Raw genomic sequence first — 11,863 nt, forward strand, 5'->3', positions numbered from 1 at the left:
GAACAACTAAGGTGCTACAACAAAGAATTGATGTTTCTGGTCTCTCTCCCTTCCTGTCTGTCTGTCCCTATCTGTCCTTCTCTCTGACTCTCTCTGTCTCTGTCACAAAAAAAAACAAAGAAAAACAAACAAACAAACAAAAAAAAGAAGCAATATGGAAGCATCTTAAATAACAGTTTTGGTTTTTTTTGTCAGGTATTATTCACTATTTTTAAAAAATATTTTAAAACTTAAAATCTAGTTTTGTGTACCTCTTTTATTACTCTTATTTAAGAATTAAATGCATGAAATAATAAACTACATTTTGGTATATCTTTTTTTATACTTAAAACGGTCATTAGCGCCGAGCACCAGTTGTTACAACTATTTGAATCCCACCACTGGGCCAGACCCTCTGCTTCCAGAAAACTTGGGCGTCCAAGTTCTGGCCGCGCCCTGGTTCTTCGGTCCCCTGTGTGCGCGTGGATATAGACTTGGTTCCAGGTGCAGCCAGAGGTCAAGATCCTCACCGCTGCTCACGCTTTGGCTTCACGATTGGCATCTTGGTCTGTTGTCTCTGAAAAGCTACTCAGTATCTGGTAAGGTTGGATCACAGCTTTTTGAGCTGGTAAAGTTGGATCACAGCTTTTTGAGCTGGTTCTGTGGTTACAGAAGGGTAGGGGAAAAAATTATTTTTCTTATCCTAACCACTGTTTCCCCACCTCAGGCCCAAGCCTGTGCGGGTGCCACTGTCCCCAGGCAGGGCCTATACCAGTTGTCACACAGACCCCACACTCCAGCCCCATAAAGAGCCAGCCCCACCGTGGCCTCCACCTCTGCTGTGTCAACTCTCTCTCTCTGTCTTACTAGGTTTTCGGACACCAAAATTGACTTACTTCAGAATAAGAAAGGGTAGCGAGATGCAGACGTGGGGCCTCACGTGCCCGCGGAAAGAGGAGGAGGGAGCAGGACTCTCTCTCCCAGAGAAGAGGAAGTTAGAGTAGAGAAAGGGCTGTTACTCTGGGTTGTGTTGAGCGAGGCGGGCATAGACAAGACCCTCTCGCGCCCAGCCAGGTTCTACAAGCCACAGTGCAGAGCTCAGTCACAAGAAGAATGAACGTCAAAGCCACACAGCCAGGGCAGTCTGTATCGGTGGTGGCTTTCAACCTTTTTACGCTTGGTGACCAGTGACATTAGGAGAATTATTTCGGGGACAGCTAAGGCGGAAATCACCCTGAGCGTAAGAGAATTTGCCTAAGACCATTGGGTCTCTAATCTTCGTACAACATCAGGGCACTGGGGTGGTTCACTCTTTTGTGGGTCAGCACGGAATGTCTGGTGTGCAGAGCAGCTGCTGAGAAACACGGGTCCATATGATGACAGTTACCCAGGCGCCAGTACCTGTAGGTAGTGGCATGGGGCTTGCTGTCTTGGCCAGATCAGAGCTCCTGACCACAGACCCAGCAAGCACAGAGGGCCCCTTCCACAAGAGGCTGAGAAATGTGGAGAAGGGCGCTTTCCTCCCAAGAGCGAGCAAGGGAAATAAAGCAAGAAGCCTCTGTAAGAAGGGCTGTTCCCCCAGGGTCTGGTCATTTGGGAAAGCCACCCGCCTCAGTCTCTAGACAACTGCAGTCAGGTCACCAGGCTGCATGCAGCTCCAGTCTGGGTTTGGTGACTTCTTGGGGTGTGACATGTACATCTACCAGTCAGCGCATGGGTGGGGTCCAGCAGCCAGGTTGCCTCCAACACGGACAGACGGGGCCCTTCCAGCCAGGCTGGAGGCCTGTGCTGCCTCGAAAAGTGTCCCCAGGCCAGAGGCGTGTGCCGCAGCAAAAAGTGTCCCCAGGCCAGAGGCGTGCGCAGCAGCAAAAAGTGTCCCCAGGCTGCAGAGCGGGGCCAGGCGTTCATCTCCATGGAGTGCAGCGACAAGATTGCTCCCCCAGAGCATGGCTGTCTTCAGTAGCGGTAGCTGGCTGTGACAACAGCGATGTGTGTTCCCGTCGTCAGCTGTAAATGGCAAGAAGCAGCAGCCAGATGCATTGTTGGAATCCATGGGAGTCCAAAAGACCAGAGTAACAGGCTTTACTGAGAGGAAGAAAGGAACCCTGCCGGGCACTTCTCCTGGGGGAGAAGAGCGCTGGTTACAGACTAGAGGCAAGTTATATAGTGTTTGGGAGAGCCTGAGGGGATACTGAGGCAAAAGTCTTGGTATGTCCGGAATGCTCCTCCTTGGGGGGCTTGGAGCATGTGGGTGTTGAATCAAAAGTCCTGGTGTGTCCGGAGCCCCTCCTTGGGGCGGGTTGTCAGCTTTTTGGAATTCCTTTGTCTCAGGGGCGATAGTCCCTTAGATAGTCCAGTAAGGGTGAGGTCTGACAGATAAGCGGAACATCAAGAGGGCAGTTTGAAATTTACATATCTATCACGCCCGGAGGTGCCCTGGAGTTATCTCGAAGGTGAGAACTCTCCAGCCCAGAGGGGCAGATCTGAGATTTAAAGGGACCCATGGCAGTGCTTCTGGCCGAGGGATTTGGAAGGCCTCTCTGAATTTTGCCAGTTGGCGCTCAATAATATCCCTTAGAGCATTCAAGCGTACCTGAGGACTGAGGCGGTGGGTGCGGTGAAAAGGGAAAATTTCTGAAGCAGCTGACCAGTAAAATGGGACTGCTGTGCCGTCCCAGAGGGCTCCCCAGGCGGGACCCTCTCCCCTGACAGAAGAGGCCGTGGGCTGTCCACGGGAAAGTGTCCATCCAGTGAGGGGACACAGCGGCCACGACTGAGTCGCATTTGCCCATGAGATGGTGTAAAGCCAGGAGCCAGAGCCACGGCCACCATCACAGCAGCCTGGCCCATGCAGGTTCGCATTGGATTCGGACAGTCGGTAAAGAAACCATGGAGCCAAAAACTGGTGGGCCATCGTCTTTAATCCTAGCTTGCACCCGGCGGGCAAGTAAAAATACACACTGGGCTCCAAAACCCAGTCACATTCAGTGCTCACAAAGCCACTGACTTATCCGAGTTTCCTAGAATCAAAGGTTTCTAGCTCACCAGACTTATTCACCTCTGTTCCCCATCTCCTTCCTTATCCCAAATACAAACTACACAAACTGGCCTTTCACTCAGCACTCCACCATCTTAGCTGCTTCTCCTGGCCACATGGCCTCTTTCTGCTCTCTCCTTTCTGCTCTCTCCTTTAATGATGATCTCAGGAACCAAAAGAGCAAACTCTCGTCCCGCCCCCATTTTATAAATTAGCTTCACAACCTAGTCTAATCCAATATACAAAGTAGGGAAGTCTCTAATACAAAGTCACTTCTCTGAGGCATGATTGGATTGTACCGCCCCACATCAAAAAGGGTGGGAAAGGCTTAATCCCAAAACCAAGCCCCAGGCTACAACGATCCCCAACTCACATCAATATCACCTGGGCGATGGCCTCACGTGGGCAGCGACATTTTTAACAAAGTGAGCATAATACATTGTATCTGCCCAACAGATGGGGAAGCCGCGTGACGTGTATTGGCCAAACCTCCAGTGGTCCAGGAGGCGGCTGGAAACGCCCACTTCCCTGGGCTGTGCTTTGCACAGGTGGTCAGCGAGGTGGGTGCCTGTCGCGGCCGTGTTCCGTCCCCCCCACGGCGGACTCGCGAGGGCCACCCTGTCGGTGGCCCGTGGTTGGCGCAGCCGCAGCGGTGGGGATGGACCCTGGCGTCTCCCGGGCGACGGGGCTGTGGTTTGGTCCGAACCAGAGCTTTCTCTTTTTATCAGACCAGCTCCTGGCTTTCCAGTCTCACTTCCCTTTCCTGGAGTCAATCGTTGGGCATCTGTAAGGCCAGGAGCCGCCATCGTGACCATTCACATGCAGGTTCCCATTGGATTCGGGCAGACGATAAAGAAATGGCGGAGTCAGAGGATGGGGGGCCATCCTATTTATTGGTGTCTCACCAAGACAGGCAAACCACAAAAGAAGACAAGGGAAAAGCAGAAAACCAGCTCTTCCCATGAAGGGCAAGGGATCAGGGGAGCCCCTGCAATCGTGATAGCAGGAACTGTGTGTCTGAGCTCCTGGTCTGTCCCACTTTATAGTGTAGCAAACCAAAATCCCTTAATCCAATATACAAACAAGGAAGTCTCCGATACAAAGTCACTTATCCAAGGCATAATTGGATTCCTCATGAGAGTGCACCACCCAGATCATACAATCAGTCAAGGGTGTGGGGAAAAGCTTAGTCCCAAACCAAACCTTAGTCCCTACAACAACCTGGCCTGCTTATAGCCTGTCCCCCACACCCAATATAAGTCACAAGCGAGCAAACATATATATCATGTTTACAAACTTATTTGACCAACAGCATCTCTGGAAAATTTTTCTAAGTTACCATCTGGGAAGATATCTGTTTGGACAATGACAGAGGTGTGACTGCTGCTGGTTCGCCAAGGGCAGCTTTCTTAGCAGAAGTGGCACAAGGTGACTTCGCTTAGCTTCCAGGAAAGTCACATCTAGCAGGTGCTGGGACTCTGCGAGCAGCCGACCCAGCAGGTACAAGTACGGCGTCCAGTGAGTCCCCAAACGCACAGGCCGTTCCTCAATTGTCTCCACTGGAGGCGAGGAAGCCGCGTGGTCCCACATCTTCCCAAAGTCACCCGCTTCTCCAGAGGCTGGGCTGCTGTCATTGCGAAGGTTGGCAGCTCTGGCCTTGGGCAAAATACAGCCCGGTGAGAGTGTATACATCAGCCCGCTGGGCCTACGTGTCCAAAGGCAAGGGTGCTGCCTGATGCCCTCCTAAGGGGTCACCCTCGCCTGCCCAGCATGCCACTGACCGCTGTCAGTTCTTAAATAGAATCCCTCTGTGAACCATGAGCAGTGGTAACCCACAGCAGTGGCCTGCAGCTCGCCGAGTGGTCAGCAGGCGATTGGTCAGTGTGGAGCCATCGTGGGAGCTTTGTGGTTGAGTGGAGGGGAGGAGAGCCCGGGGACCAGGCTGACTAACCCGGAAAGTGTCATGTGAGGGGAAGTCACCAAACGGGGTCACAGGGACTTTGGTAGCTCACTGAAGGAAGAGGGCCGTAATGAGGAGCCGAGAGGGCTTCCCCCATATGGAGTACACGCTGGTTAGAGGGGACCCCGTAACAATTTCCTCTGTGGTCCTTATCATACACGGAGTGGCCATAATGGCTTTAAAGTCGGGGCGCGGGCTGGTGGGCGGGGTGGGTGCCCGGCAGAGCAGTATCAGCCGGTTGGTTTGTGCAATGGGCAGAGCTACCAGGTGAACAGGCCGGTGTGGGCAGAGGGCTGACGGGCAGGCAGGTTAACCTGTGAGCTGTCAGGCAGGAGGAGAGCTGGTTGGTGGGGTGGAACCCGTGCTTGTGTGTCTGTCTGTGTCTGTGGTGTAGGGGGTGACAGGGGTGGGGTGGGTGGAAGCAGGTGGTAAAGCTCGGGGTGGAAGCATTACTGCGGTTTCCCCAGCTGCCCTCACACGCCCTCTCTTGGGGAGACCGTCCCCCTCTTGCTGTGCCTGGAGTGAAACCCGGAGGAACACAGCGGGGCGTAGGGGACTCGGGAAGGTGCCCAGAACGGGTCAGGGCCTCAGGCGGGCCAGGGCAGAGAGCAGGCCAGGTGTACTCCTGCAGGAGGGTGGCCTGGCCCTCCTGGCTGTGGACTCTGGCCCTTGCTGACCTCTGGGCGGGCAGCAGGCGGGTGGGACAGGGACAGGTGGGGTGGGCTGAGTCTCAGGGGCAGGTGGGACGCGCAGCAGGGCCCCTCCCCAGGTAAAAACAGAGCACTGTCACATACAAGTCCTTTATTGAATTCCATTGTAGACACACGTGCGTATAAACAGCTGTGGAAAGGGTGACGGCCTCAGGCGATGGGCAGCTACTAGAGGCTTCGGTAAGTCTTCATAATGTCAGTTATGAAGTCTCCTGAAAATTTCAATCAGTGCAGGGATGACAACAACAATGACTGCGACGAGGACACCAATTGTGACAAGGATGCCCAGGACCAGGGCCCAGATGTTCAGGCACTTGGCGGTGGACGCGTAGCTCTGCGCCCCGATCACGTCGCCCACCATCTTCCGGTCCCTAGACTGGGGGAGAAGAGATGGGGAGGGGGGCTTGGAGCGGGTCCTGGGGAGACCCAGGTGCTATGACTGAGCTCCTGCCCTGGCTGGTCCCTGCCCAGACCACCTCCACCTGCCCTTCAGCCAGATCAGGGGCCCTCCCCTCCCCGACCCTGGGCCAGAGCAGGACAGCGCCAGGTGGGCCCCTCCCTCACAGACTCCCAGCCTCTCCAGGGGTCTCAGGGCTCCTCCTCCCCCTGCCCTGGCCCCTCTGCTGGCCTCTCACCCCAACAGGAGTCAAGATTTCCTGAGCTATTCTGTTCTTTCTCCCAGAGCCTTGAGCCACATATTGGATCTGAGGGACATAATTTCTGGTGTTGTCAAGAGGGAACCCCTTAAAGTCTGCGGACAAAGCATGACCCCATGCACCCCATGCAGCCTCACTGCGAGCTCCACACACACACTAGGGCTCCCCAGTCCCAGGGGCCATCCGGGCAGGAGACCTCTGTGGCTCACACACACTTTCTGGAGAAGTCCCCCACGCACCCACCTTCACAGAGTAGGCGAAAGCCACGAAGCCCAGGCAGCAGGGGTTGAAGAAGAGCGCGTTGAACAGGGACCACACGATGTGGTCGGGCACGACCGTCTCGGTCTGGATGTTGACCACGGTGGACATCACGGGTCCCGAGTTCTGGGGCGCCCCCAGGATGGCCACTTCGTGTTCCTCTCTGTTCATCTCTGGCTTTGGGGAGCAGGTGCTGGCTGCTTCTAGTGAAGACGGTGGGAGCTTCCTGACGCGGAGACCCGAGCGGTGTGTTTCCGTTGCTGGGACAGTGCTCAGGGCTCCTCCCTCTCCAGCATAGTTTTGATTTCTCAAAAGTTTCTGTTTCCTGAGGTTTTGAACACTGGCAATTTGCCTGGACCCTAGCAGGCTGGAAGAACTAACTGAGTGTCAGGTTACAAGGAAGGGAGTGAGGGGAAAAGCCTGTTGTCTAACAGTGTGTTTTCAATCCCTGGCACCCAAGTCAGGGATATCTGCTCATTCAGGGCTGTGGGGGCCCTGGAGTCACCCCGTCCTTCCCACCCCAGGCCAAACCTGTGCAGGGGTCACTGTCCCCATGCAGGACCCTTCCTAGTTGTCACACAGACCCCACACTCCAGCCCCAGAGGCAGTGCCAGCCCACAGCCCACCCCTCCCCTGTCCCAGGCCTCTTCTCCACAGTCCGCAATCCACATGGGGTGGGGTGCCCCCTGGCTGCACCCCAAGACCCAAGAAACCCTGCTGTCTGTCCCATGGGAGCCTGGGAGCCCTATCTGGAGGGGCCACTGCAAACCACGGCATGGGGCTTTAAGACGAGAGGAGGCAGGTGTGGTGGGAGAGGGTTGGACGTGTCCAGGGCGTTGGCCAGCAGCCTCGAAGCACAGGGACACATTTCACACCAGGAACGAGGCGATCAAGAAGGGTCGTGGGCGCCAGGGAAGCCTATGGGGGCGGTGGCGTGTGCCGAATGGGCCCGGGCGTTCTCGAAATCACCCACTTTGTCTTCCCGCCTCAGTGCACTCCATGGAAAGCCGTGGACACGAGTGTGGAGAGAGGGGTGTCACCTGCGGAGAAGCGGGTGCTGTGACTCAGTGGCAGTGGTCACCACCCTGCCCTCAGCACCCCCAAGCCCCTGAGAGACCCCAGGGCAGGGCCGCCTCCCCTCTCCCCGGCCCTCCCCACTGTCTTCTAAGGGGCCACACTCGGTGCCTGGCCCTCTCACTGCCAGCCTGGGGGTCCCCCCAGCTGTCTCCCCCTCCTCTCAGAGCCTCCAGCTGGCTGAGCTCCATGGGGACACTGTGGCCCCCGAGACCCTGGAATGGGACCCGTTCCAGTAGAGAGTGTCCTCAGATTTTGAAGGCCTGGTAAGAAAAAAAGGTCTTTTTAGTAAGACCTAAAATTTTTCATCAATAATATCTTCTGAAACATGTTGAGATATTATTTTGGATACATTGCTCCCAATAAAATAGATCATTAAAATAAATCTTACCCGTGTCTGATTGTTTCTGTTTACTGTGGCTACTGGAATATTGAAAAGGGTGGGCCCCTCACAGACACGACACTCCCCGTGGAGGACCTGTGGGGCAGGAGAGGGGACCCGGTCCCTCCCACTGGCGTCCTTACGAGCCCAGGAGGAGGCGTCCGGTGAGGGTCGGGAGGGTCGCCGTGTGGACACGCACCCCCGTCTGCTCCCCGGGTGCCCAGTGGGACAGCTCTCTTCCAGTCGGGCTCCAGCCCCGGGTCCCTGCACAGCAGGAGGCAGGGGGGTCACACAGCGGCCGTCCCTGTCCCCAGCCCATGGGATCACTGGCGAGGTGGCGTATGTAAAGACCAGAGCCACGTGAGGGCTCAGGGTGTCTGAGCCTTTCTCTTTTCTTATGTTATTCAGCGAGAGGCGGGGAGGCAGCAGGACAGACTTCAGCATAAGCCCTGACCAGATCCACCCAGCAAGCCCCTACCTGATGCTGCTGTCCTGTTGCTCAGCAACTGAGCTATTTTAGAGCCTGAGGTAGGCCATGGAGCCATCCTCAGTAGCTGGGGCTACCATGCTTGACCATTTGAGCCACGGCTGCAGGAGAAGCGGAAAGAGAGAGAGAGAGAGAGAGAGAGAGAGAGAGAAAGGAGAGGAGGAAGAGTGGAGTAGCAGATAGGCGCTTCTCCTGTGTGCCCTGGCCAGGAATTGAACCCAAGACTTTCACATGCTGGGCTGATGTTCTACCACTGAGCCAACTGGCCAGGGCTTTCCAAGCCTTCTGTAATGGATTTCTAGGGGCCGATCACCAGAGAGGACAGAACAACTTGGTAACAGGTCTGACACCTCACATGGCTTTCTACTGGGCCCAGGACCTCAGACGGATGCTGCACGGGTGTATCTGGTGAGCACCGTCTGAGCAGAGTGATGAGCATGTGAAGTCCAGGCTCTGGAATGGCACTGGGCAGCATTTTAAGGAAAACACGGGACTGGACAGGGTCTCTCTCTGGCCAAGGGGAGGGCTAGATGGTGGAGTAGAGGCCAGGGTGAGGTGGGTGAGGGGTACACAGGGAGTGGCCAAGGCCCATGTGGACCAGGGCACCCCTAGAAGAACTGGCGGGTGCAGTGCGAGCATGCAGACCCCGGGGTCACAGGTACTCGTGCCAGGACAGCCACACGGCAGGACCGTGGGGCCAGCCCTCTCCCCTCACCAGTGTGGGCTGCTCACCTGTCCCTGCGCCTCAGTTGGGTGCTGGGGGTGGGGGTGCAGGAGTCCTCTCAGCCGTTCAGAGCTTGCTGGAGAGGAGTCGCAACCAGGCACCAGCAGGGACTCTGCCTTTCTGACCTTCAGCTGAGGGCAGAGACTTGGGACATTCCTTCCGCGGTGGGGGGGGGACGGGGGGGGGGACAGTGTCCAAGCTTTCATGACCAGATGTCTGAATGAGGCCAGCGGTCACTGCTGCTGTCCCCCAGCGCCTGTGGCTCTCCTGAGTGGGTTGCTGGGTCCATCTGCCCGCCCCCTTGAATCTGGTCATATGCTGGGGGCTCACTGAGCTGTCTTCCTAGCGCCAGGTCCACGCCTGATGGTAGGGAGGAGTGTCCCCACGGTGACCTTCCCAGATGTGGTGGTCAGGGCTGCGGTGGCGGCCTGAACTCGCCCGCCCCGTTGCTGTTTCCTTTCTGGGGCCTCCTCAGCTCAGAGCTCTGAGCCGCTTCCCATGTTCTCCAAACCCCCCGGCGGAGCGTGGGCGGCTGCAGACGCACAACAACCACCGTGAATCACTGCTCCCAGCGTTTCTTCTGGCGGCTGCCTGGTGTGTTCAGACGTTGCTGTTGGGTAATTGTTAACTTTCCTCAGTGTGACACTTAAGAAATGTACAGCAAAGTGCCTACATCATAACCCTAGTGCCTCAGGAATCGCTAAGACGCAACATCTGCGAAATGACCCACGAGGTCAAACATTAGTGCGCTGCCCGCTCCGCGGAAGGCAGCCGCCCACCCCCCAGGGTGCGAGCCCCTCCCCCAGGGCGTCACCACCCTCCTGGCTGTATGCTGACCGCATCCCCGAATTTCTCCTCCGGCGTGTTCACCCCCAGGCCTGTGTCTCCTGGACCTGAGTGTAAAGTGAAACAGGACATGGTTTATTTTCGCTTGATTTCAGCGAAAGTCATGACCCACGTGTCTTGCGCTGAGTTCCCTCACTCGGAGGCACGGCCGGGACTGACGCAGACTCCACTCACTGGATCCATCACTCACTGTGTCCACTCTGCAAGGGCTCATCTGCGCGACAGTGACCGTTACTGCCGAGGACAGAGCGTACCTTGGAGCAAGACTGTGCCGAGAACATCCGTGCCCCCGCCTCCCCTGATGGGGGTGGGATGCGGTTCTGTGGGATGAGAACCGGGTCAGGTCGTGTGTCCACACCCCCGAGAACCCGACCGGGTTGTTCTCTGCAGTGGTCATTGCCACGTCTTCCTGCACGGGTCCTGTGTTGGGGACGAGGACTCCAGCCACTTCGCCAATCAACTCACTGAAGAAAGGGCCCCTTTCCTCTGTCCGATGGGCACTTGCTGGCTACAGGGACAGCCACTGTTTGTCCGTGAACGTTGTGGCAGCCTCTCCAGACTCGTACTGATTCTAATAACCCCTCTGCTCTGCTGTTTCTTATTATCTCATCTAAAAGCATGGCTACTCCACAGTCTTTCCCGGTTACCTCAGTGGTTCCCTATAAATTATAATGTAACCCTGAGATTTCTCTGCATCTGGACCATCAGGCACTTGACCTGCCCCACGAGGCCCCAGGACCTTGGACCATCAGTCCCACTCACTGCCCACGGACTGTGTCCTGGTGGCCGAGTGTGTGTGTTCTTTTTTACTGCCTTACACATGGAGACGTCATTGTCGTTGTTGGGTGCGGCTGAGAGTTGTGTCACTGGGCACTGGAAACCCCACTCCTCGTCCCCTCTGTGTGAGGGGTGTGTATCCGCACCCCCTTCGAGGGGCTCGCTGGTGACCTGAGCCCCTCCGTTCTCTTTCCCTAAAAACATCGTTATTCTGCCTTCATTCCTGAATAGCGTTTTCACTGGCTGTGCGATTTCTGGGGGACTGTGGTGACATCATTCACTAAGTCCACTGTGGCTGTGACATCAGCTGCCAAAGAAGTGTCAGCCTTTCTGGGAAACCTGTGCTGTGGTCAGGCGGTTACTCGTTCTGTTTGCAGCCTGGTTCCTGTAGTTCTACCACCAGTGCTGGTGTGGACTCACCCTTTCCTCTGGTAGAGACTTCTCAGGCTTCTGAGATCTGGGAGTTAATGTCTCCCAACAGTTTTGGTATATATTCCCATCCTATATATATATTTTTTCTTTTATTCTATGTTTTTAAGTGTTTTATGTATTGATTTTAGCGAGAGAGAAATGGAGAGAGAGAGAGAGAGAGAGAGAGGAACCTCAGTCTGTTCCTGTGTGTGCCGACTGGGGAGGGAACAGCCATCCCCACGCTTCTGGACGAGGCTCCGACCAACGGGGGCCATCGCCAGCACTCATCCAGTGTACGTTCCACTACAGATTCTCTATCACTCTTCACTCCCTCTCCTTCTAGAACGTTGTCCCTCTTTCTGCCATATTTGTCAGGCATCTGTTGTCACTGTGCTTCTGTCTGAAAGGTGTCTTCTCACTTGTCTTCCCCACGCGGGGCCCGGACACCGCAGCTCCAGAAGAAGACCCCGGGGATCTGCGTGCACCTGTCTGGCTAATTCCTGCTCAGTTCTGCGATGCCACTTTTTTCTTCTGATTTTACTTGTTTTGAGAGAAGAAAGAG

General features: G+C 55.7%; 1 protein-coding gene across 1 annotated transcript; it reads right to left on the reverse strand.

The window, feature by feature from the left end:
* Positions 1-5,762: 5,762 nt before the first annotated feature.
* On the reverse strand, positions 5,763-6,909 carry LOC136319126 (interferon-induced transmembrane protein 3-like). Its single transcript, XM_066252505.1, has 2 exons — positions 6,586-6,909; positions 5,763-6,062 (listed from the first exon to the last, which is right to left on the reverse strand). The coding sequence occupies exons 1-2, from the start codon at positions 6,769-6,771 to the stop codon at positions 5,883-5,885; spliced, it is 366 nt and encodes a 121-aa protein (XP_066108602.1). The 5' UTR covers positions 6,772-6,909; the 3' UTR covers positions 5,763-5,882.
* Between the last annotated feature and the right edge of the window lie 4,954 nt (positions 6,910-11,863).

Source organism: Saccopteryx bilineata, chromosome 1 (assembly GCF_036850765.1).
Source record: "Saccopteryx bilineata isolate mSacBil1 chromosome 1, mSacBil1_pri_phased_curated, whole genome shotgun sequence".
NCBI lineage: Eukaryota > Metazoa > Chordata > Mammalia > Chiroptera > Emballonuridae > Saccopteryx > Saccopteryx bilineata.